This window comes from Salvelinus sp. IW2-2015, linkage group LG4q.1:29 (genome assembly GCF_002910315.2).
Source record: "Salvelinus sp. IW2-2015 linkage group LG4q.1:29, ASM291031v2, whole genome shotgun sequence".
Classification (NCBI taxonomy): Eukaryota; Metazoa; Chordata; class Actinopteri; order Salmoniformes; family Salmonidae; genus Salvelinus; species Salvelinus sp. IW2-2015.
Window position 1 is genome coordinate 71,930,664 of NC_036842.1, and position 27,168 is coordinate 71,957,831.

The 27,168-nt window shown below is 42.5% G+C and overlaps 1 protein-coding gene across 1 annotated transcript in view; it reads right to left on the reverse strand.

The window, feature by feature from the left end:
* LOC111960994 (inositol 1,4,5-trisphosphate-gated calcium channel ITPR2-like) overlaps positions 1–27,168 on the reverse strand; it is a 162,637-nt gene that overhangs the window by 34,209 nt on the left and 101,260 nt on the right. The window contains exons 39-52 of the mRNA XM_070443090.1: positions 25,527–25,700; positions 24,622–24,635; positions 24,344–24,536; positions 22,341–22,603; positions 21,738–21,938; positions 21,053–21,163; positions 15,643–15,738; positions 15,456–15,575; positions 10,211–10,336; positions 9,392–9,584; positions 9,167–9,292; positions 4,761–4,936; positions 4,457–4,621; positions 3,829–4,006 (exon numbers count right to left, since the gene is read on the reverse strand). Of these exons, the coding sequence (XP_070299191.1) occupies positions 3,829–4,006; positions 4,457–4,621; positions 4,761–4,936; positions 9,167–9,292; positions 9,392–9,584; positions 10,211–10,336; positions 15,456–15,575; positions 15,643–15,738; positions 21,053–21,163; positions 21,738–21,938; positions 22,341–22,603; positions 24,344–24,536; positions 24,622–24,635; positions 25,527–25,700 (2,136 nt within the window). The remainder of the gene's footprint in view (positions 1–3,828; positions 4,007–4,456; positions 4,622–4,760; positions 4,937–9,166; positions 9,293–9,391; positions 9,585–10,210; positions 10,337–15,455; positions 15,576–15,642; positions 15,739–21,052; positions 21,164–21,737; positions 21,939–22,340; positions 22,604–24,343; positions 24,537–24,621; positions 24,636–25,526; positions 25,701–27,168) is intronic.

The following is a 27,168-nucleotide window of genomic DNA, read 5'->3' on the forward strand; positions in this document are numbered from 1 at the left end:
GTTGAATCAGTGTCTGAAATTTACAAATCGACTGAGGGACCTTACAGATAAGTGTAGTACGTGTACGTGTAGGGTACGTGTACTTACAGTACGTGTAGGGTACAGAGATGAGGTAGTTATTTAAAAATGTTAAACACTATTATTGCACACAGAGTGAGTCCATGCAACTTATTGTGTGACTTAAAGCACATTTTGACCCCTGAACTTATTTAGGCTTGACTGAAAACGTTTCAGCTTTTCATTTTTCATTCATTTGTAAAATAAATCTACAAAAAAATCTACAAACACAATTCCATTTAGAATATTATGGGGTGTTGTGTGTGTAGGCCAGTGACACACAATCTTGATTTAATCCATTTTAAATTCAGGCTATAACAAAATGTGACTAGTTTCAGGAAACTAGGCGTTTGTCACACTTCCCAGGAGAGGCATTTGAACATAAACATTTATTTTCATATCAAAATGCATTTTTTTGACCGATATGCTTTCTGGAGGTGAAAGAAACACACCTCTATTTAGGCGAGGTGTTGGCTAGCGGAGTGGAACACGTGAAAAATAAAGGAGAGCCGCACACCCTAGGAGATCAGATGCAAAAATGTAATGTCCAACGTTTCGACATACATGCTGTCTTCATCAGGGTATAATGACAAACACTGCGGGGTGACTCGTTTATATAGTATCAAAAGACACACACAGGTGTCTGTAATCATGGTCGGGTGTGGCCTGATATCATTGGTTAATTCTCATATATTAAAACAGCATACAAAAAACAAATGGATAGAGCACGATCATAGATAAAAATTTGGCTACACAGGCCAAACATTTACAATAGCAAAATCACAATAATCACAAGAATGGCTTCATATCAAAGTCTACGTTGAGACCGAAGGGAGCAAGGGTCTTTAAATTAAAGATCCAGGCAGCCTCTCGTTTTAACAATAAATTATCGAGGTCACCCCCTCTCCTAGGGACGGTAACATGTTTGATGCCAATATAACGTAGAGACAAAATCGAGTGGTTTGCTTCCAAACAGTTGCGGCCCACTTCCAAGTGGGCCGCAACTGGGTAAGTCGAGTTTTTGCACCTAATGGTGCTACGATGRGCCGAAATTCGTACTTTTAATTCACGCTTTGTTTCAATGTGACTAGTTTCAGGAAACTAGGCGTATGTCGCACTTCATAGGAGAGGCATTTCAATGTAAACATTTTTTTACCAAAATGCGGTTTTTGGCAGAAATGCCTTCTGGAACATGTGAACTTTCATATACCTTAATAAGAAACTTGTATACCATCTGTAAATACGAATAAAATGGTTAAATTACGAGCCCAGTTGGTTTAGCCACGGAAAAAGACAGGAACCTTCCAGCTTGCCATCATTGGCTGAAACAATGGATGGGCTGGACATGCCGAAAAGATGAGTTCAGATTGGTCTGCCATGTAGCTAACTTGCTTCTGTCTATAACATGAGCTGCTCAGTATGTGTAGATAATRCTTTCTACCGCAGKTTTTTTGAAAGATATCATGAATAACTGCAAAAGTGCTGCCCTGAATTTAACAGGCGCTATTGACAAAGATCAGTAGGAAAAGGTTGTGATGGACTACTTACTGGAGGACGATGGTGCAATGCTGACTCTGACAATGAGGAAATCCCTGATTTTGGTAAAAACATCTTCACTAAACCAGATATTGTAGAGTCTTCTGATGACAGTGATGGGGAAGAAATGGCGATCAACAGTGTTGTTGTCACGAAGATGTTGACCGAGTTTTGAAATCAGTAGAATGCCCGGTGGAAGCAGAATATGATAGTTAAGGAGCTAGAGAAAAGTATGTTGTTTGATTGCAAATATGTGTAGGGAGTCAAAAAGAGAACACATGACATATGTGACAGAGAGGGAGACGTGTTCATCCATGTATACGGGTAAGAGTCTAGCTAGCTACACTTTCAGATATTATACATATCTCATTTGTCAGAAAATTATTTTCATTGCAAGTTAAAGTGTACCGTTTCGCTGGCTGGCTCGCAAGCTAACGTTACGTGTATGATCTGTTAAGTAATATTATTAGTATCACAGAAATCGATTGCATTACTAATTATACGGTCGTCAGTACATGTCTAGACAACAGTGACCCATCCACTTAGCTAGAAGTCACCTCTTATTGGCCCAACTCTCTTAACTGCTAGGTTAAARAGTTGTACTTTTTTTTCTTCTTTTTTCTTCATTAATCACATATCTGGCTTTCAGGTTTGTTTATAAAAAATACCCTTTTTGTTACAAATTTGACCAGAAACATGCATAATGCACCTTCACTAATAACGTAGCAGGCATTATAGAAAATGAACACCGGTCTCATAAACAATCTCTCAAGCACAAGCCCACGTGCTAATGAGTAGACTGCTGATATTTATATTTTAAGTTTAGTCAACTTGGATCTATTTGCTAGCTAACAAGGTAAAACAGTTGAATTGTTATGAACACACCATTCTGTCCTTCTCCAAATGTTTGAACAGCATGCTAGCCTGTCCACTTTGCTCAGAGGTTGAACTCAAGTGTCCTACCTTATTTCTCAGAATGAGAACGAGTTGGCAATTCCTTATATAATTGTTTAATACTTATTGCACGTTTATAAAATACAGACTAAACAGCCAGTATAACAATCTTTACTTGACTAAAATYCTGCTAGCGATACGTGGTAGCGTAACGTGCGCAACAAACTGGCCATTGTTTTTCCAGAATGAATGTTCATTGACACATCCATTTTAGTAGTGTCTGATCTGCTCGAAATTTGAGGAGTTGAAACATAAACATTGTATGGGTCGAAAGGTTAACTTCTCCTCTATTACAGTAAAATAATGTCTCCATGTGTTTCGGTGTCCATATGACCCATTCTGTTGGACCAAACCTCAAATGCAAATAGCGAAACCATTTGTCAGAGTGGGCTTGGGTGTGTATGTAAACCAGAGAAAGAGGAGAAGCAAGTGGTTTCACTCTTGCCAAAATCTGTCCAAATAAAAAAAGCTCAATGCTTTTAATATGCGCTTATTTTGAACCTACGCTTGTCACCTGCCTTCCCACCTTTGGGACAACAACTCCTATTGTTAGGGRAGAGACATAAGCATCTCGTCATTATATACATATATCTGGTGTAAATGGGAAGGTGCACACAGCACAGAAGGAGCGAACGAGACGAGACCAAAAAGACAACAAGCGGACATAAACGCTCATAAAAATGAAAAATACAAAGAAACCTTGATTCTGCGATACAGGCATTTGGATTAACGTGCAAAAATCACYCAGCCCTACTACCCAGTGGGCAAAATGAATTGCACTGATGTCATTAGATAGTGGTCAGATTGTATACTGGCTGTATGAGGAAGTTCTTACAATCGAGGGCCATAGAATTGGCCAGTCAGGTGTGGGTATTGAAGGGCAACGGTTAGGTGTGGGTGGGTGGGTGGCAGGACTAATGGGGAGACTATGTGACCACAGTCCAGTGTAAGAGGTGTTCGGGAGCAACATCAGAGATCATGTACCTTATACTGAGCAGTGACAATATCAGCGATCAGCAGGACAGGCTGAGGAAGGTGGGGTAGTGTGGGGGAGCAGGGGGGCGACAGAACAGAGTAAATGGGCAGAGACCTAGGGTAGTAAAGGAGTTGAGGAACATTTGGTACTAGTACTAATTGAACTGGGGTAAAAGTGCAGAGACCTAGGGTAGGGTATAGAGGCAAAGGTAGTGAGTAGGGGGTGACTGTGGTTTCTAGTGCAGACACCTAGAATAGAGTACAGGGTTCTGGGCTGTAGACAAGGGGACGTCTATGGGTACTGACCTGGCAGACGTTGCACGTCCATGAGGAAGTCGTCCTTGAGGAAGAGGAAGCCCACGATGGAGAAGAGGTAGACCAGAATGAGGGCCAGCACAGCCGTAAGGACGATGGAGCGCCCATTACGTGTCACGCTCTTGATCACGTTCAGCAGGGTCTCTTCGCGGTTCAGCAGATCAAAAAGCTGAGGGGGACAGACACACAGTCAGACAAATGCAGACACAGGGACACACACGGGCACACACAGCTTTAGGAGAGCTGTAAAGGAACCAGACATCACATAGCTTCCGAACAGCAACAGCAAAAGTAGGAGAGGATGTGGCTTTCTGCAAATGCAGCTGTGTCTGAAAAACCTGGTTCAAGTGGGGGAACAAGGAGACCATGAAGCTAAATGATGGAACCACACTWTAACCACCTCCCGGGATCACATGGCACCAAGAAAGGTCCAGACTTAATCAAGATCACTGTTAAACGTCCATTTTATGTTTTCCGAATGATAACCAAGTACTTTCAAGTTAAATTAATCCAGTTCATTGAATGGATATTTAAAATGATAAATAAGCAATAATAATATAAAGTTCTTGTATTATTTTAAGTTAAATGGTGAAGTGTTGCAGAGATTGTTTCCACTAACCAGGAAGCTGTAGAAGAACTCATGGACGAAGAGGCCCAGCATACAGACGATGATGTAGCCCACGTGGTAGAGGAAGGGCATGTCCATGACCACCGCCTTGTAGCCCCGCGTGAACGTCCCCTGGTTGCCCACGAAGCTCACCAGGAACACTATCTTATTTAGGAGCTGGAGAGAGCAGAGGAAAGAGGACTGAAAGATGGCTTCAATAGAAGATGATGCTGAGATTACAAAACAGGAGTTGTTAGTATTACACTGTACATTTACTTAAAACAATTTTGTCTGTATTTGACTTTGCTGTACTTACATTGGCGGCCCCCAGTAGCAGCAGGGTCGGGCCCAGGCCCAGTGTGTAAATAGAGCGCAGTATGACAGAGACAAGGAAGGGCCGGACACTCCCTGGTTTGGGCAGGATGAAGAGCATGGCGGTGCACACCACCAACGCCACCCACAGCAGGATGGACACAAAGGGGGGCAGGATGCCTGGGCACGGAGTAAACAAACAACAAATACAGATGAAGAGATTCACACTGTTCAGAGATTTGCATTTGAAGCCTTTGGGTTCATGTATTATGCAACAGAGCAGAGTGCTTCATTATAGCCTGGTCCCAGATCTGTTTGTGCCGTATTGCCAGTTGGGGACAAGCCTATAGCTAAGTGGCAAGTCCGCACAAACAAATCTGGGACCAGTCTAGCACTTGGCACAACACTCTAGGTTCTCTGCCTCTCGAGAGACAGTCACAACAGGCAACAGTGGGGAATGTCAAACAATGGCCCAAAGGGAAGACTGGTGATATCCAAACCACTGACCTCGTGCATCTCATAAACACTGTTGCCTTAGCACATGAACCAACATTTACTGTGATTATCACACACATGACCATGCAGAATTCGCCATACAAGATTGGGACTTTCCTTCTGTGCTTAACTTTTTGCATCATGATCTACCTTTAGATTTCTCTATTACTATCATGAAATGAGAAGTCATGTTTCCAGCCACAATCCAGGCTTTAGCCTTCACCTAAGATAAACAGCTTAACTCACTAGTGGATTCCAGAGCCACTTGGGACCCTTTGGGAATTACTGGGTCGTGCTCATTAGGCATCAAATGGAAGAAAACGGACCAAAAACAGGTAGGGACTAACTGAACATGTCCAWTAAGAAACGCTTMCTTTCGTGTTTTTTTTGCTACAATGTGCCCTAAGGGACAGGTCGGAAAAAATGCACCCCCCTCCCCAACGTAAAAAATATTTTCACATGACCATTCTCTTGTACTGTAAACCCTGTAGCAACCCTGTGTTTATAAATGTGGATATCAACTTTACGACTTCAGCAGGGCTAACAGGCCAGAAGTTTGAGGATTTGCTGACCACCACGGACGAGCTCACTCTCCCTGCCTGTTTCATTACACTACGATCAGAGCCGGCTGCAGACAATGATCAGCTGGGGGGAAATCTGATTTACACAATTTGATGCTATATTACGCAAAAAGGCACGAGGAGCCCTTAGCTGTGGTATATTGGCCATATAACACAAACCCCAGAGGTGCCTTATTGCTATTATAAAATGGTTACCAACCAAAATAAATATTTTGTCATACCCGTGGTCTGATATACCACGGCTGTCAGCCAAATAAGCATTCAGGGTTCGAACCACCCAGTTTATAATTATATACAAATATATGCAACAAATTTTCCACCAACAGGTTTCTGTGCCAATGCACCACACAAAACCAATAATCAACACAACTGCATACCGATTACCGACTTCGAGCGCTTATCATAATGGTTTGCGTTTTCAACAACACAATCAAGTAGCGAATATAAAAATATWAAAAAATGAAAATGCATCTCTCCCTACTCAGCATCGATGGTTTGGTTTGACAATCTCCAAATGTCATTACTATTTTTGGTGTTTCTCTTTTCATGAATCGAATGGCAGTTGCACAGTTTGAATGCTGGAATTATATTAGAGTGGAATGGATGAACATGTACAGACAGCCTACAGGAGACTTTTTAAGTAGTATAATCAGATTAAAATATTGTGACTAGTTGTGTTTATGCCACACACAAATGGTAATACATTTAAAAAGTTAAATGACAAATATTTAGGCTATATTGAAGCGTTAGGGTCTAGGTCGAGGAATGGCTGCTCSTGTTTAGCTTTCCTGAATAACTGGGCCTGCTGGGAGCATAGGCCTGTGGCCAGGGTGACTTGGGAGAATGATGATCGGCAACAGACAGCGCATCAGTATCAGAAGTAAAAATACAGCCAGACTGGCCTGCTACTGTGCCTTTACGTAAACTGTTGAGAGTAGACCCACTACTGATCCAAATGGAATGAATGGAATCAAACATTCATATAACAGGGCTTTTGCGCCATTATTCAAATGACATTTTCACTGCAGTTTACAGCCTTGAGTAGAATTGTGATTACGAGAAAAAAACTATGCAATTATTCATTGGATTGTGGTGTTGTAGGCTAGTCTAGGTAGGATAATTTTATTGTCCCTAAAACAAGATCAATAGGGGAGCTTTTTGAGCTGCGTGTCTTCACTGTTCTTTCATGTGCAATGAAGCACCTGGCCTCCACTGCCTATCAGCTATTCCTCTATCTTGTAGATTTATATAGAAAATTGTGACTCGTTTCAGGAAACTAGGCGTAAGTCACGCTTCACTACTTCACAGGACAGTCATTTGAACAAAACCTTTTTTTWTTTTTATTAAAATGTGTTTTTTGGCAGAATTGCCTTCTGGAACATGTGAACTTTCATGTGCCTTAATAACAAACTTGTGTGCCATCTGTAAATATGAATAAAATTGTTAAATTACGAGCCTAGTTGGTTTAGCCATGGAAAAAATACCGAAATCTTCCTGCAAGCCATGATTGGCTAAGATAATGAGTGGGCTGGACATGCCGATAGAGGAGTTCGGATTGGTCTGCCATGTAGCATGCTTCGGTTTATAATATGAGCTGGTCAGTATGTGTTGTTAATACTTTCTAACACAGCTTTTTTTTTAAAGATATCACGTAGTAGAACTGCATAAGTGTTGCTCTCCACTCTCTGAAGGACTGAGTTTTGAAATAGTGAAATTCGAGTATGATAGCTAAGGAGATGGAGAAAATTCTGGTGTTTGACTGCAAATATGCAGATGGAGTCGAAAAGAGAACACACAGAAGGCTTCGGATTACATTTTCAAACTATGGACAACCACGACATTCGTGACAGAGAGGGAGAAGCGTCCATCCACGTATACGGGTAAGAGAGTCGAGATAGATGGATAGTCTACATTTTCAGATATTTCACATTATTAATTTTGTCAGAAAGTKATTTTCATTTCAAGTAAAAGAGTACTGTTAACTAACTAGCTAAAGTTAATAGGCTGGCTAGCTAGCTAACGTTATGTGTATGATCTGRGTAGTAATATTATTCATATCTCAGAGCCATTTGGATTTCTAGTTTAAGCCTAATGTTAGCTAGCTAACATTGAACCTGTTTGGTTAGCTACCTTCAGATTCATGCAGGGTAGTAATGTTATGAGTTGGGATTATGGTTCATTGTTTAGCTAGCTAGCTACATGTCTAAACAAAAGACTGCACCATGCAAGTAACTATTTCAATAGAATGTTTATGTTGTCACTGCAACAACTTTCGATAGATATAGCTGGTAAATTCGCTCTGGCTATCTACACCGATTTCGGGGCACTCGTCTTGAGTGTGCCAGAGCGCAGAATAACTGACGAATTTACGAACGCTCAACACACGTTGAATATGGTTGGTGTCAGGTAACTTTGGCCAAAAAAAGCATAATTACATTATTGCCAGCAGCACAGTTGCAGTCACCAACGTTCTGGATAACATTAAAACAGCCTAACCAGCTCTGTTAGAGCGAGTAAAATGGTCAGAGTGAGCTGTTCTCTCATTTGTGTCTGGAAGTAGCTAGACTGCTGTTGTTAGGTCAGAATGCTCGGATCAATCCTACTTTTCAGCCAGAACGCTCAGAGAACGAAACGCTCTGAATTTTTCGAATGGCCAATCTGGCAACGCTCTGAGTTTACGAACACCCAGAGCACACTCAGCCACTCCAGATTAAATTTCCAAACACATCCGTAGTATAAACCAGCCTTGAAAAACTTCGGTTGTTTAGTACACATGTGAATCCTTAAAGAGATGGGTGGGGCTAAAGCTTAAAAGGGTGTGAACGATGCTGAATGGGTGTAGCCAAAGAAGGGCTCTCCTCCAGTAGTAGTACCAAAACATTCAACGGCTATTTTCTCAAAAGTGAGGTTACAAGTTTATTAACTCTCAAAGCAGAATTACTTTCTCATTGTTCCTCAACTGTAGTGTATGATATACAATTTTATAGCTGAGTCTCGTTTATCCAATGTAAAAAACACTATTTCCAATTTTGCTACATAAAGACCGAATCGAGCCGGTCGGTCACAATTGAATTATTTTATGTTTGGTATGATTAACCAATTACAGGGCTAGACACACAATCCAACTACCACTATTGTCACTATAAATAAAGAGCAGGATAGACAGTCGACTGGTAGATTATATTGACCGGTGGTATAGTAAGCGTGCAGAAAAGCGTGGTGCATAAGGGAAGTACAAAAACACCTTGATAGGGGAGGCACATGCAAGCAGATGAGGACATTATATATTTCAAACTGTCCCTAATGAATAAGAACTTGCTGTAGGACATCACACCTTCATCTCCGTCATCTCCAAAGGGGTAGAAGAGAGCCACGGCCACGTTGACTAGAACGGCTAGGTAGAAAGAGATGCTTCCCCACAGAGAGATGTGCCGAGAGAACCAGAACAGAGCCAGGTTATCTATAGAGACACGGGACAACTGGTTAATATCCCTGTATCACAATGTAGCCATTATTTCACCACCAGAATTGTTAATCAGTGAAATACTTTGTATCTTACTGCGTATCTTCTTCTGCCAGCGCATCTCATTATAGAGGTCGTCAAACTGCGTGAAGAAGTCGTTGACCTTGCTGCCCTGGTCATCCCTCTCGGTTGTAGTGAACACGCGCGTCTTGGACTCCTCTGTCAGGTACTCACAGATGTTGGGCACTGGAAACACTATCTGCTCCATGGTGCGGTRGTGACGCACAATCTGAGGAAAGAACATGATATGATACCCCTAAGACCAAGAACAAAAGTAGCTGTACTTTCAGGGGTATATCTAATATCTAATTGAAATGCATTCCAGGTGYCTACCTCATGAAGCTGGTTTAGACAATGCCAAAAGTGTGCAAAGCTGTCATCAAGGCAAAGGGTAGCAACTTTGAAGAAACTATGTGATTCCATGTGTTATTTCATTGTTTTGATGTCTTCACTAATATTCTACAATGTAGAAAATAGTAAAAATAAATTAAAACCCTTGAATGAGTAGCTGTGTGCAAACTTTTGACTGGTACTGTATATTTAAACAATCAGGCCCGAGGAGGTGTGGAATATGGCCAATATACCACGGCTAAGGACTGCTCTTACGCACGGCGCAATGCAGTTTGCCTGGATACAGCCCATGGCCATATACCACAAACCCCAGAGCAAACAAAAGTGCAGAAGAGGCCTGTAGCTTTCCATCGAGCAAAATTTGATGATTTGGTGTCATTACAACCAAAAACTGGTTGAAATAAAAATCATGACGTAATTTCAACCAGTTTTACCCAGTTTTTGCCACTGGGTTGAGATAATAGGATGATGTGATTGGATGAAGACTGTCTGGGTGAGGTCTACCTCTATCTGAGCGGTGTGGTTGGCATAGTAACCAAGGGCGTCGTCTCCCTCCGTGTCATCGTTCAGCAGCAGCCCCGCCGCTGGCGGCCTCAAGCTCTGCTGCAGGAACTTGCTGTGTCTGGCTAGCTGGAACACACAAAGTACAGCCAATCAGTCAACACTCAGTACTTCCACTATTACAGCTCTGTCATCGATAATAAAATGTGGAATGGGTTTGTTACCCAATCCATTTCAACACCTAATTTGTTTGTAACCTCTAAACATTCACATTTTAGTCATTTAGCAGATGCTGAGGAGGGGGTGCGGGGGGGGGGGGGGGGGTGCTGTGGGATTATTTAAGATACTATTTGAAGAGGTAGGGTTTCAGATGTTTTTCGATGATGGGCAGGAGCTGGTTCCACCATTGGGGTGCCAGGACAGAAAAGAGCTTTGACTGGGCTGAGCAGAAGCTGCCCTCTCGTAGGTGTGGGAGGGCCAAGAGGTGGCAGAACGGAGTACTCAGGTTGGGCTGTAGGGTTTTAGCATAGCCTGTAATAAGTATATTGAGAGGATATGTATGTGTGTGTGTGTGTGTGTGTGTGTGTGTGTGTGTGTGTGTGTGTGTGTGTGTGTGTGTGTGTGTGTGTGTGTGTGACATGCACATGAGTGTGCATGGGCATGCTACTGCGGGAGAGTAACAAAGACAGTCTGATTGTCAAGGATAGACACATGGTGTAGAGAGACAGTCCTTACAATGAAACAGACCAGATCATTGCCATTCAGTGAGGTATTCTGATGTCAATCACCAAGCAGAGACATCATTCCCCAAACCATCTGCTCAATACCAAGTCTGTTGATGACAATGTACTACTTTTCCTCTCTATCCAGTGATGAATGTCTGCCTGCCTATACCTCTTTCTGTGGTGATAAACATCATCGAGGGAGACAAATGATGCACGTCAGCAGACTTTCTTCTTCCATCAGGTGAGATGGGGGTGATTCTCAGCTGACTATTTCAGACAGCACACAGCAAACTGGGAACATTCCCAGAACATAAGCTAAGATCCCCATTAAGTTCTAGATAGGGTTTTATCTAACATTAGGATGATATCTTGAAAACACACACATATGTACAGTGCAATCGGAAAGAATTCAGACCCCTTCGCTTTTTCCACATTTTGTAACAGCCTTATTCTAAAATGGAATGAATAAAATGTTTTTCCTCCTCAATCTACACACAATAACCCAAAATGACAAAGCGAAAACAGGTTTTTAGACATGTTTGCAAATGTGTTACAAAAAAAATAAAAAATAAAAAATATATATTTACATAAGTATTCAGACCCTTTGCTATGAGACTCGAAATTGAGCTCAGGTGCATCTCCTGTTTCCATTGATCATCCTTGATGTTTCTACAACTTGATTGGAGTCCACCTGTGGTATATTCAATTGACTGAACATAAATAGACAGGTGCCTTTCCAAGTTAAGGTCCCACAGTTAACAGTGCATGTCAGAGCAAAAACCAAGCCATGAGGTTAAAGGAATTGTTTGTAGAGCTCTGAGACAGGATTGTGTCGAGGCACAGATCTGGGGAAGGGTACCAAAACATTTCTGCAGCATTGAAGGTCCCCAATAACACAGTGGCCTCCATCATTCTTAAATGGAAGAAGTTTGGAACCACCAAGACTCTTCCTAGAGCTGGCCCGCCCAGCCAAACAGAGCAAACGGGGGAAAAGGGACTTGGTCAGGGAAGTGACCAAGAACCCAATGGTCACTCTGGCAGAGCTCCAGAGTTCCTCTCTAGAGATGGGAGAAACTTCCAGAAGGACAAACATCTCTGCAGCACTCCTTTATAGTACAGTGGCCAGACGGAAGCCAATCCTCAGTAAAAGGCACATGACAGGTCGCTTGGAGTTTGCTAAAAAGGCACCTTAAAGGATTCTCAGACCCTGAGAAACAAGTTTCTCTGGTCTGATGAAACCAAGATTGAACTCTTTGGCCTGAATGCCAAGRGTCACGTCTGGAGGAAACCTGGAAACATCATTAAGGTGAAGCATGGTAGTGGCAGCTTCAAGCTGTGGGGATGTTTTTCAGCGGCAGGGACTGGGAGACTAGTCATGGGTTGAGGGAAAGATGAACGGAGCAAAGTACAGAGAGATAGTTGATGAAAACCTGCTCCAGTGCACTCAGGACCTCAGACTGGGGTGAAGATTCACCTTCCAACAGGACAACGACGCTAAGCACACAGCCAAGACAACGCAGGAGTGACTTCGGGACAAGTCTCTGAATATCCTCGAGTGGCCCAGCCAGAGCAAGGACTTGAACCCGATTGAACATCTCTGGAGAGTCCTGAAAATAGGTGTGCAGTGATGCTCCCCATCCAACTTGACAGAGCTTGAGAGGATCTMCAGATAAGTATGGGAGAAACTCCACAAATGCAGGCGTGCCAAGCTTGTAGCCTCTTACCCAATATTTCKATTTTTTTTTATTTTAACGAGGCAGATCAGTTAAGAACAAATTCTTATTTACAATGATGGCCTACCGGGGAACAGTGGGTTAACTGCTTTGTTCAGGGGCAGAACGACAGATTTTTACCTTGTCAGCTCGGGTATTCGATCCAGCAACCTTTCGGCTACTTTGAATAATCTCAAATATAAAATATATGTTGATTTGTTTAACACTTTTTTGGTTACRACATGATTCCATGTGTTATTTCATAGTTTTGATGTATTCACTATTATTCTACAATGTAGAAAAAATCGTAAAAATAAAGAAAAACCCTTGAATGAGGTAGATGTGTCAATTTTTGACTAGTACTGTACATGCATACATTTGAAGTCAGAAGTTTACATACACTTAGGTTGGAGTCATTAAAACTCCTTTTTCTACAACTCCACACATTTCTTGTTAACAAACTATAGTTTTGGCAAGTCGGTTAGGACATCTACTTTGTGCATGACACAAGTCATTTTTCCAACAATTCTTTACAGACAGATTATTTCAGTTATAATTCACTGTATCACAATTCCAGTGGGTCAGAAGTTAACATACACTTAGTTGACTGTGCCTTTAAACAGCTTGGAAAATTCCAGAAAATGATGGCATGGCTTTAGAAGCTTCTGATAGGCTAATTGACATTGTTTGAGTCAATTGGAGGTGTACCTGTGGATGTATTTCAAGGCCTACCTTCAAACTCAGTGCCTCTTTGCTTGACATCATGAGAAAATCAAGACATCAGACAAGACCTCAGGGAAAAAAATTGTAGACCACCACAAGTCTGGTTCATCCTTGGGAGCAATTTCCAAATGCCTGAAGGTACCACGTTCATCTGTACAAACAATAGTTCGCAAGAATAAACACCATGGGACCACGCATCGGTCTTACCGCTCAGGAAGGAGACGCGTTCTGTCTCCTAGAGATGAACGTACTTTGGTGCGAAAAGTGCAAATCAATCCCAGAACAACAGCAAAGGACSTTGTGAAGATGCTGGAGGAAACAGGTTCAAAAGTATCTTCATCCACAGTAAAATGAGTCCTATATCGACATAACCTGAAAGGCCGCACAGCAAGGAAGAAGCCACTGCTCTAAAACCATCATAAAAAAGCCAGACTACAGTTTGCAACTGCACATGGGGACAAAGATCGTACTTTTTGGAGAAATGTCCTCTGGTCTGATGAAACAAAAGTAGAACTGTTTGGCCATAATGACCATCGTTCTGTTTGGAGGAAAAAGGGGGAGGCTTGCAAGCCGAAGAACACCATCCCAACCGTGAAGCACAGGGGTGGCAGCATCATGTTATAGGGGTGCTTTGCTGCAGGAGGGACTGGTGCACTTCACAAAATAGATGGCATCATGAGGCAGGAYAATTATGTGGATATATTGAAGCAACATCTCAAGAAATCAGTCAGGGAGTTAAAGCTTGGTCACAAATGGGTCTTGCAAATGGACAATGACCCCAAGCATACTTCCAAAGTTGTGGCAAATTGGCTAAAAGACAACAAAGTCAAGGTATTGGAGTGGCCATCACAAAAGCCCTGACCTCAATCCTAGAGAGAATTTGTGGGCAGAACTGAAAAAGCGTGTGCGAGCAAGGAAGCATACAAACCTGACTCAGTTACACCAGCTCTGTCAGGAGCAATGGGCCAAAATTCACCCAACTTATTGTGGGTGGGAAGCTCGTGGAAGGCTACCCGAAACGTTTGACCCAAGTTAAACAATTTAAAGGCAATGCTACCAAATACTAATTGAGTGCATGTAAACTTCTGACCCACTGGGAATGTGATGAAAGAAATATAAGCTGAAATAAATCATTCTCTCTACTATTATTCTGACATTTCACATTCTTAAAATAAAGTGGTGATCCTAACTGACCTAAGACAGGGAATTTTTACTAGGCTTAAATGTCAGGAATTGTGAAAAACTGAGTTTAAATGTATTTGGCTAAGGTGTATGTAAACTTCCGACWRCAACTGTACACACTGGTGGGAAAAAAACAATTTAATCCATTTTGGAAAAAGCCAAGGCGTCTGAATACTATATACACACACAGGGCATTCGGAAAGTAGTTTTTTTACATTGTGGGAACTTTCACATCACCAATTTTGGTTTGCTGGGCAGATGCTCAGAAGTGTGGTGACTTTTACTGATAAACATGAGCAATAGCTAAAAGGGAAATGCTTGGGTTATGTGTGTTATGTGTGTGTATATGAATGCTTGATGCAGGTGTGTGGTATGTAATGTATGTTAATTTGCACATGTGGGGTTACATGATGGGGTTGAGTGTGTGTGTGCAAACTTCTGTATGTGCTCATGTGTGTTTGTGTTATTTTGGAAGTGCAAACAGCCAGCCCCAGAGAGCTCGGTGGTCATGATGAAACCAGTCCGTTGGTGGGACAGAAATACCCTGTCTGACACTCAGCTCTATTTTGGGTGAAAGAGAAGTGAAAACCCGCTAGACCTGGTCTGTCTGACTCAACACAGGAACCGTTTCTTCCATTGAAAGTTACATCCATTTTCAACTGCTGAAATCACATAAAACAAGCCTATATAAACACACCTACAGACATGAATCATTAGACTCACCTGGCGGTGGAGTAAGAGTGTGACACATAGGCGAATMATACAGTATGTGAATTACCGTCTTTTTCTGTACCACTGACTTTGCCTTTGTCATTGGGCCCTTATTAAAGTATTAATATGCAGGTGCACAAATTCTCTCCCACACACACAATCATGCTTGTTATAACACACATGTCATGGGGTTACCTGGTGGGCCAGGATGTAGATGTTGTGTCCTACGTCTTTTGGTTTGATCTGGTCTCCTATAGAGTTCTCCTCAGCTTCACTCTCCAGCCCCTGGGCATACGCCTCCTTCATCACATCCACCTGGAACACACACGTTGTCAGTAAGGTGTATATTTGTGTGTGTTCGTGTGTGTGTGGATTCACTTACCAGCTCCATGGGCCTCATCTTGTAAAGGATCTTCTCGGCGTTCTCGCTGTCATGGCGACTCTCCATGATTGCCAGCAGCAGCTTGGAGGCGTTGTTCTAGCACAGAGAGACCACGACACATGACCATCACATCCTAACCCACTCCACAATCTGTTACCCGGCGGAAACTGACTTCAAAATCAGTACTATACGAAGGCAGAGACCCACCTGTGTTGAGCCCCACCTGTTAAGCTAAAAAAATAAACATACACTCCCATTCAAAAGTTTGGGGTCACTTAGAAATGTCCTTGTTTTTTTTTTAAAGAAAAACAAATTTTTTGTCCATTGAAATAACATAAAATTGAGCAGAAAAACAGTGTAGACATTGTTAATGTTGTAAATGACTATTGTAGCTAGAAACAGCTGATTTTTAATGGAATATCTACATAGGCGTACAGAGGCCCATTATCAGTAACCATCACTCCTGTGTTCCAATGGCACGTTGTGTTAGCTAATCCAAAAAAAGCTGCTAGCTTACTAGCTAAAGAGCCAAGAACTTGAGAGGAACGTATATCTTCCTCAACGAGGACTATCCTGAAGCTGTGCACCAGAAGAGGAAAGAACTGATCCCAGCCATAAAAGCTGCCAGAGCACGTGGGGACATTACTTACATCCGCTATGACAGGCTCATTGTCCACCCTCCCTCCCAGAAGAGCCAAGCCTATGGGTTCGTAGCTTCAACCCCGCAGCACACACACACCAATTCATTAATACTGCTGAATGTATATTTTTTTCTCTTGCTTTGTTTGCTCTTTTCAGTATTATGTCTATCTCTGATAAGCTACCCAGGAAAGCGATGAAAATATCCCAAATTAATATATGTAGCCTTAGAAATAAGGTTCATGAAATCAATCAGATAACAGATAACATCAGATAACGTTCACATATTAGCCATTTCTGAGACTCACTTAGATCATTAATTTGATGATACATCAGTAGCAATACAATGATATAACATCTATAGAAGAGACATAAATGCTTATGGGGYAGGTGTTGCTGTATATATTCAGAGCCATATCCKTGTAATGCTTAGAGAATATCTTATGTCAAGTGTTATTGAAGTGTTGTGGTTGCAGGTTCACTTGGCACATCTAAAGCCTTTTCTTTTGGGGTGTTGCTATAGGCCACCAAGTGCTAACCGTCAGTATCTAAATAATATGTGTGAAATGCTTGATAGTCTATGTGATGTAAACAGAGAGGTCTACTTTCATGGGGACCTGAATATTGACTGGTTTTCATCAAGCTGTCTGCTCAAGAGGAAGCTTCTTACTGTAACCAGTGCATGTAARCTGGTTCAGGTTATTAATCAACCTACCAGGGTGTTTACAAACACTACAGGAACAAGATCATCCACATGTATCGATCACATTTTTACTAATGCTGTAGAACTTTGTTCTAAAGCTGTATCTGTACCCATTGGGTGCAGTGATCACAATATAGTGGCTATATCCAGGAAAGCCAAAGTTCCAACAGATGGGCCTAAAATAGTATACAAGAGATCATACAAAATATTTTGCTGTGACTTATGTGGATGATGTTAAAAATATTTGTTGGTCTGATGTGATTAGCAAGGAGCATCCAGACGCTGCACTTGATGAATTTATGAAATTGCTRATTCCAATTGATAAACACGCACCTGTTAAGAAACTGACTGTTAGAACTGTTAAGGCCCCATGGATTGACGAGGAACTGAAAAACTGTATGTTTGAAAGAGATGTGGCAAAAGGAGTGGCTAATAAGTCTGGCTGCACATTTGACTGGCTTACTTGCTGCAAATTTAGAAATGATGTGACTAAACTCAACAACAAAAAAATAAGAAACTTTATTATGAAGCCAAGATCAATGATATAAAGAATGATGGAAAAAACTTTGGAGAAKTTTAAATGAAATTATGGGCAGAAAGATAAATTKAACTCCATCTTTCATCGAATCAGATCAGATTAATCACAAAAACATTTGATGTTGCCAATTATTTTAATTATTATTTCTTTGGCAAAGTGGGCAAACTTTGTCAGGAACTGCCAACAACGAACAGTGAGCAATTGCATTCATGCATTAAAAAAACTAATAATGAAAGAAAAGCAATGCAAGTTTGAATTTTGTAAAGTTAGTGTGGGAGAGGTGGAAAAAGTATTGTTATCAATCAATAATGACAAACCTCCTGGCATTTACAACTTAGATGGAAAGCTCCTAGGATGGTAGCTGACTCTATAGCCACTCCTATCTGTCATATTTTTAAACTGAGCCTAGAGGAAAGTCTTTGTCCTCAGGCCTGGAGGGAAGCCAAAGTAATTCCGCTACCCAAGAGTGGTAAAGCGGCCTTTACTGGTTCTAACAGTAGACCTATAAGCTTGCTGACAGCTCTTTGCAAACTGTTGTAAAAAATTGTGTTTGACCAAAAACAATGCTATTTCTCTGTAAACAAATGAACAACAGACTTTCAGCATMCTTATAGAGAAGGGCACTCAACACGTACTGCATTAACACAAATGACTGATGATTGGTTGAAAGTTACCGATAATAAGAAGATTGTGGGAGCTGTACTGTTAGATTTCAGTGCAGCCTTAATATTATTGACCATAACCTGTTGTTGAAAAAAAACGTATGTGCTACTTATGTGCTACTTATGTGCTACTTATGTGCTACTTATGTGCTTTTCAACCTCTGCCATAATGTGGATTCAGAGTTATCTATCTAATAGCACCCAAAGGGTTTTCTTTAATGGAAGCTTCTCTAATGTCAAACATGTAAAGTGTGGTGTACCGCAGGGCAGCTCTCTAGGCCCTCTACCTCTTTTCTATTTTTACCAATGACCTGCGACTGGCATTAAACAAAGCAGGTGTGTCCATGTATGCTGATGATTCAACCATATACGCATCAGCAACCACAGCTAATGAAGTCACTGAAACCCTTATAGAGTTGCAGTCTGTTTTGGAATAGGTGGCCAGTATTAAACTGGTCCTGAACATCTAAAACTAAGAGCATTGTATTTGGTACAAATCATTCCTTAAGTGCTAGACCTCTAGCTGAATCTGGTTATGAATGGTGTGGCTGTTGAACAAGTTGAGACTAAATMACCTGGCATTACCTTAGATTGTAAACTGTCKTGGTCAAAACATATAGATTCAATGGTTGTAAAGATGTGGAGAAGTCTAGCCGTAATAAAGAGATGCTCTGCTTTTTTGACACCACACTCCAAAAAGCAAGTTCTGCAGGCTCTAGTTCTGTCTAATCTTTATTATTGTCCAGTCATGTGGTCCAGTGCTGCAAAGAAAGACCTAGTTAGGCTGCAACTGGCCCAGAACAGAGCGGCACGTTTTGATCTTAATTGTAATCAGAGGGCTGATATAAATACTATGCATGCCGGTCTCTCTTGGCTAAGAGTTGAGGAGAGACTGACTGCACCACTTTTTTATTTTTTATTAATTTGTTGAAAATCCCAGTGTTTGCATAGTCAACTTACACACAGCTCCGACACACGCACTTATCCCACCAGACATGCCAACAGGGGTCTTCTCACAAGCCCCACATCCAGAACAAATTCAAGAAAGCGTACAGTATTATATAGAGCCCTTATTGCATGGAACTTCCTTCCATCTCATATTGCTAAAATAAACAGCAAACCTGGTTTAAAAAAAAACAGATAAAGCAACACCTCGTGGCACAACGCCTCTCCCCTATTTGACCTAGATAGTTTGTGTGTATGCACTGATATGTAGGCTACATGTGCCTTTTAATTTTATTAATGTAGTCCTTGAGCTGTTCTTGTTTCATGTTTTGTGTGGACCCCAGGAAGAGTAGCTAATGGGGATCCTAATAAAATAACAAATACCAAAATCACTAGCCTGCTATCCAGTGGAGTGGATGTGTGGTCGAAGTCTGGTTATAAGGGTCTCTTTTCCAAGCTTAAAAGGATAAACATTCAACATTGGCCATGCTGTCAATCCAGCATGACTTCTGCCTCATTCAAAACAACTGGAAACTGGGAAATCTCAGACTTCAGAGAGTTCAAGACAACTGYGAACTCAGGGGGGGAAAAAAAGCTCTGACTGGTAAAATACATTTTGATTGGTCATCCAATACGGAATTCCAAGTCGGGGAACTCTGTCCTCTTTCTAGAGCTACGACCTGAAGATCACTGACTTAATGATTCTACCTTGTTTTTTACCCCCCCGAGTTCCCAATTGTCTTGAACGCGCCATAAATCCAGAGAATGKCAGACTTTGAAGTCAAATCTGGATGGCAGAATCTGCCCACGAATGACCGCCGCACAGCACAACAATGTGAGTCCAAAAATGTKTTGTATGCTGCTGCATGAATGATGTAATATGCCAGGGAGATATGTATACCATAGCTAAGAAAGTAATACTAAGTGTATGTTGTATAAAAAGCTGTTAGTAGCCCATGTGCCTCACCGTAATAATTTGGTACCTTTCCCCCTAATAACTTAGCCTACTGTTCTGACTTAGTGGTGTTTGAGAGAAATGTCATCATCGAATATGGTAAGAGCTTTCATTGTCTGCTTATATGCCCCCTTCATTTATCCTACGGTTCTGACTTGGTGTACAGGGAGAATACTGTAAGAACAGCCCATGTTCTGAATTCTGTCGCTGTACATTTCAAAAGGGCTGAACAAATAATTATATTGACTACGTCTGTCCTAGCTCACTCAGCAATGTCTTAATCGAAATTACAGATTGCCTCTTATCCGCTCGTCYTCCCCTTTTGCCATATAGTTTGAACGTCTCCATTGTCAGTAGAAACCACATTTGTTTAAGCAAGTCAGCCATATCAGCTGTCTTCTTAAAAGGCAGTAAATGTGATTGCCAGACAATGCTCCGCTGATAGCCAGGTTATAGCAGTAATAAGGTGTTGACACTGCTGTTCGGACTCTGCTGTTGGGACAGCTTTAGGCTCTAACAGTTTGTGGGCACCATTATAGTGCAATTAATGTATTGTTTAGTGGCTTTTCTGYCATTTATCAACATTTTTGGGGGGAGTTTGCCCCACCAAAATGTACATGCTAAAATCCCCACTGCACTGAGGAAAGACATTCTTCTGAGTGCATTCTTCCCTCACATCTCAGCAGATATCACCTCGTAAGGCCATAACACAAGGACAAATGGGTCTTTTAACAAGAAACTGACTCTGAAATGATTGCCATTGATAGTGATAACATCGTGTGTGTAGTATGAATGGCCCACTAATATAGGGCTAGATGGGATAACCTATACAGTATTCATCTAGGTATAATGATCTATTCTCTGCTGCTTATCCAGCTGTTGATATAGGGCAGTAGGGAAGGAGGGGTGAATTCCCTCCTTACCTCGTAGGGAAGGAGGGGTGAATGTGAATGGAGAGGCATGCTAACCTTGAGTTCCAGCACCAGGTCCATTCGATTCTTCCCCAAGGGGTTGATGGAGTTGACTATCAGAGCTATGATGATATCGATTCCGTTGGACTCGTGCTTGGCTATACAGGACTGGGACAACAAGAGGTTAGTTAGTGAGCGGAAAACACTTTAAAATGAGAACAACTTTCCTTTGGAGGTATAATAGTGGAACTAAAATTGGCAAGATTTAAATAGGTAGTTCAAATGACAACACCCAACACCCTCGACAATAAGCTAAAACTTCTAAAAAAGTMAACTATCCCTTTAATTAAGATGTTTTAGAATCAATTAGACAATACRGTTGTCAGTCTAGCAGTATTGTAGGCCAATTGTGTAACGTCCCAACCACTTTATAAATTGACATGATTCACATCTTACTGAACAACCCCACATATTTGCTGTCAATGGTTTTCATGGCTACGCTTGAACCACAAAATCAAATGCATCTTCGATGGTAAAGTAAGCACAGCAACATTATAGTTTTCTGGTGTAACCGGTGGGTGACCCCAGGCCAAGAGGTAATCCTTGTGGTACGACGGTGACATATCGTATAATTTGGGTTTCCTAGTCTCAGGCAGGGATACCTCATCACGAGAACGTGATTCCACCTCCGCTACACTGGCACAGTTTTGGGGTGACCTGGTAGGTAGTGGTGGTCCCCTACCTGGTTCTCGTGGCAAGGCCCCTGGCAGTACTCGGTGATTGTCTCCAGGGTCTGCCGGACAAGGTCCACGTTGCCCTCATTGATGTAGAGGCCCAGCAGGCCCAGGCCTCCCGTGGTGCTACCACACATGATGTCCAGGAACTGCAGAGTCTCACACACTAGGTTGTAGTTAGTCTTGTTGTTCTGGTTCCGCAGGAAGTTCTGGATTCAAGGAGGAACCAGGAGGGGAAGAATGGTGGTTAATATTCATAGGATACTAGTATGACATCCTATCTGAGTGTGAGCACAACTGATCTGGGTTTATAGCAGGGTGTGTCAAAATAAAAGTCATGCTTTTCAGAATAAAACCATGAGACAGATATTGACAATAATACCTGGTTGTTGACAATGATTTCATCTCAGAATCTAATCTGTTTCCTCAAATGSATTAGGCCCACCTGCTAATCCTTGTTGAGATGATTCACTTATGATTCATGATTTACTCATCATGTGAACATGGTAAACACCATGAAGTTCAGCTTGTGGTTAGAGGAACTGTGATCTCCCAATACACTGCCCATATGCTGAGGATCAAGAAGAGGTTTATTCCATTTAATTCAATACCTGCAGGTTCCTGTTGTGGTTCTCACAGAGCAGCTGGAGGTATCGCAGGATAGGCTTCATGATGGTGATGGCCGGGCTCATCTGGGCCTCTTCCTCTCTCTCCTCACCCCCTCCCCCGGGCCCATCACCGGCCTGGCCATCCAGCACCTCCAGGTCTGTGTCCAGATCCTTCCGGAAGGAGACAAAGGCCTTGGAGGTGGCTGAGGACGCCTCCTTCAACTGGCCACGCATGTTGTCTTTCATGTGAAGGGAAGAGTCTTTCGCTTGAGGAGGAGAAGAGGAAGGAGTGGGTCACTGAAGGGTTGCACAATTCTGGAAACAATCCTAAACATCCTCAGAATTTCTGGAAAACCTGTGCATTTCTGCTGTCTAGGGTTGGAGGGTGATTTACTTTCAAGTCAAACAATTTCACAGTGGAATTAAAATTCATGATATGAAAATGTTGCATTATTTTTCAATCATGTAATCACATGAATTTCAATTCCTTTCCTGATATTACTGTATTGAAATGGACCCCAACCCTGCTACTCACTGTGAGCCAATCCATTCCCATGATTGTTTTTCAATGTTTCCCCCTCAGTCAAATTGATAGCAAAACTGATATGAAATCTTATTATTCGAAACAACCACTTTTTTGTAATAATTCCTAAATGACTGACCCCTCTGACAACGGGTTAACTGTGTAGTAAATGTTTTTGGTGTATCAAAACAACACGTCTGGGTACAATGGTCCTTTGATAGACTTAGTGCTGTGGCCCCTCACATGGCCCCTGACATGTGACTGCAGGCATGGGGTCGAAACAGGAACAGAGAACCACAGAATCACTCCACAGTGTTCAGAGGTCAGTGAAACTACAGGGGAAACCACACAGATTTACACTGTATTTACTGTAGTCATATTGCTAGTTAAATAGGTTAATGACCTCGGCCCAGAGAGATCGACTGGGGCCTAAGGTATAATGATGTCAGCAGAGAGAGAAATGTGAGCGACTTTTCACCTTATGAGTCACTATACCTATGTATACAAAGGATGGGGTTTTAAACCTTTGAATGACGATGCATATACTACACTGTATTACTGTATTTTACAAATTACACAGACGCACTACAAATGTGCATTTGAATAACAGCAAACGTACATTATAGGCCTATTATCTGTATGTCTGCATTGAGAGCCCTTTTCCCATCATCTCCATGGCGACCTGTAGGCTCATGTTCAGAGCTGACCCCTCATGACCATTATGACTCAGCAGCTTTAGAACTTAAATCCCTCTTCACCTCTCATCCTCCCACATTTTTGCCTCACTATTTAACTGTCTCAACCTTCCACACCACACTTCAGTCTGTGGAGTCSATGTAGATTTTACAATATCTGCTGCATCACAGACATGTCTGGACTTGTTCTCCCATGAAACAAGCGGAAGGCCAGTAAGGAGGGGAAAGACTGCAGCTCGAGAACTGAATGAATGGGTATATGAATCAAACTAACTTTATTTATCCACGTTGGAAAACTAGATTTTCCCCACTAACAGTATACAGTCAGGTCCAAATTTATTGGCACCCTTGATAAAGATTAGCAAAAAAGTCTGTATAAAATAAATACAAATACTGAGTTATATTGTATGCAAAAAATGTGCAAATATATTTTATACTAATACAATTGCTCAGAGAAATATATTTAGTATAAGTAAGATTTTTTTTTACTCTAACAAGATAGGGGTCAAAATGATTGGCACCCCTGTTTTCAATACTCCAGCACCTGACTGTACATCAGAACATAGAGACATAAATACAGATGCATGATGGAACAAAATACGAGGTATGGAGGAGAGGATCATAGAAACAGAATGACCAGAATGGCCAAAGCCCCTCAGACCTCGGCAATTTGACAGTACACTCATGAGGACCCTCAATATGGCTGCCGTCCCAACCATCATGCAACATTGACTTGAATGGGAATGTCTGTTCTAGTCATTCTATTTCTATGGAGACAAAGAACATACCTGTTTTCCTGAGCCGGATGCCACTGTGACTGACGTCGACGTCCTCCTCTCTCTTCCTGCAGGTGCTGACCTCGAACATGTTGACGGACACAGTGGCCCGGATCTCTTGCTGGGCCAGACGCATGCGGTCATAGAACACCTTGAAGAAGCGCTCCGACTTTTTCTGCTTGTGCAGCTGGTGGTAGAACGAGTTCTGAGGGGGGTGGGAGGGTAGAAATGTAAACGACCCACCAGATAGTTGATAAACACTTGTATCGGAGTGAGTGTGTGTGTCCAACCTGAATCTCTGTATCTGTGCACATTTACGTATCTGAGTGAGCCTACCCTCTCTCCTCACCCACTGTATCTGAGTGAGCCTACCCTCTCTCCTCACCCACTGTATCTGAGTGAGCCTACCCTCTTCCTCACCCACTGTATCTGAGTGAGCCTACCCTCTCTCTCACCACTGTATCTGAGTGAGCCTACCCTCTCTCCTCAACCACTGTATCTGAGTGAGCCTACCCTCTCTCCTCACCCACTGTATCTGAGTGAGCCTACCTCTCTCCCACTCCACTGTATCTGAGTGAGCCTACCCTTCCTCACCCACTGTACTGAGTGAGCCTACCTCTCTCCTCACCCACTGTATCTGAGTGAGCCTACCCCTCTCCTCACCCACTGTATCTGAGTGAGCCTACCCCTCTCCTCACCCACTGTATCTGAGTGAGCCTACCCTCTCTCCTCACCACTGTATCTGAGTGAGCTACCCTCTCTCCTCACCCACTGTATCTGAGTGAGCCTACCTCTCTCTCCTCACCCACTGTACTGAGTGAGCCTACCCCTCTCACCCACTGTATCTGAGTGAGCCTACCCCTCCTCACCCACCTGTATCTGAGTGAGCCTACCCCCTCCTCACCCACTGTATCTGAGTGAGCCTACCCCTCCTCACCCACTGCACTGAGTGAGCCTACCCCTCCTCACCCACCTGCACCTGAGTGAGCCTACCCCTCCTCACCCACTGTACCGTGAGTGAGCCTACCCCTCCTCACCCACTGTATCTGAGTGAGCCTACCCCCTCCTGCCCCCACTGCACCTGAGTGAGCCTACCCCTCCTCACCCACCTGCACCTGAGTGACCTACCCCTCCTCACCCACTGTACCTGAGTGGAGCCTACCCCCTCCTCCCCAGCCTGTATCCTGAAGCTGTGTTCCCCCCCGCAGCAGGGCGTTGCCTAGCAGGATGCTCTCCTGGAACACGCGATCGTTCTTGGTACTGACAATGAGGTCTATGACCAGCTCTGAGGCTCCCTCACTGTCAAGCAGACACTGGATGTCCACCATGCTGCTGCTCGGCTTGTCAGAGTCCTGGACCAGAGAGCCACCTGCAGTTAGATAAGATAGATAGATTAATAAACACATGGATTGGAATGGGGGAAATGGGAGGACATGATTTGGAACAGAACTGAGTTCGAATACTATTGTGCCTGTCTGGCTTAATGGACAAATGGAATAGTAGCAAACGTGGATACCCCACCCACCTGGCAAACCAGGCAGTCTCAAGCAAATGCTAAAAGTAATTGAATGATATCAAATAGCATTTGAACCCGTGTCTGATTTGGAACCGAAGGTTTGTAATATAACTGTCAAGAATAAAAAATAGCCTATGATTACAGCCTATGAGTAAACAATAGCCTATGATTACAGCCTATGAATAAATAACCTATGATTACAGCCTATGAAGAAATAACCTATGATTTGTATTTATTATGGATCCCCATTAGTTCCTGTCATGGCAGCAGCTACTCTTCCTGGGGTCCAGCAACAAAAGACAGTTACATAGAGTTAAAAATACTACATGACATTACATGTCATAAGACCTTACACCTAACAAATTCAGTGTGTTCCCTCAGGCCACCACTCCACCACCCCATATTTACAATACAAAACCCATTTGCACATGTGTAGATTGCATGTTATCATGTGCATGTGCCTCTTCACAGTCCCCGCTGTTCCATAAGGTATATATTTTTCAGTTATTTAAAACAGATTCAGTTAACTGATGTGGAATAGAGTTCCATGTAGCCATGGCTCTATGTAGTACTGTGCCCTCCCATAGTCTGTTCTTAACTTGGGGATTGTGAAGAGACCTCTGGTGGCATGTCTTGTAGGGTATGRYTGGGTGTCCGAGCTGTGTGCTAGTAGTTTAAAAAAGACACCACGGTGCATTCAACATGTCAACACTTCTTACAAAAACAAGTAATGATGAAGTCAACTTCCTCCACTTAGAGTCATGAGAGAGTTATACGCATATTATTAATGTTAGCTCTGCGTGTACATTTAAGGGCGAGCCGTGCTGCCCTGTTCTGAGACAATTGTAATTTTCCGAGGTCCCTCTTTGTGGCACCTAACACAACTGAACAGTAGTCCAGGTGCGACAAAACTAGAGCCTGTAGGACCTGCCTCATTGATAGTGTTGTTAAAAAGGCTCCCGAGTGGCGCACCGGTCTAAGGCACTGCATCTCAGTGCAAGAGGTGTCACTACAGTCCCTGGATCGAATCCTGGCTGTATCACATCCGGCCGTGATTCGGAGTCCCATAGGGCGGCGCACAATTGGCTAAGCGTCGTCCGGTTTTGGCCAGGGTAGGCCGTCATTGTAAATAAGAATTTGTTCTTAACTGACTTGCCTAGTTTAATAAAGGTTAAATAAATAAATGTGTAAAAAAAAAAAGGCAGAGCAGTGCTTTATTATYGACAGACTTCTCCCCATCTTAGCTACTGTTGTATCAACATGTTTTGACCATGACAATTTACAACCCAGGGTTACTCCAAGCAGTTAAGCCTCCTCAACT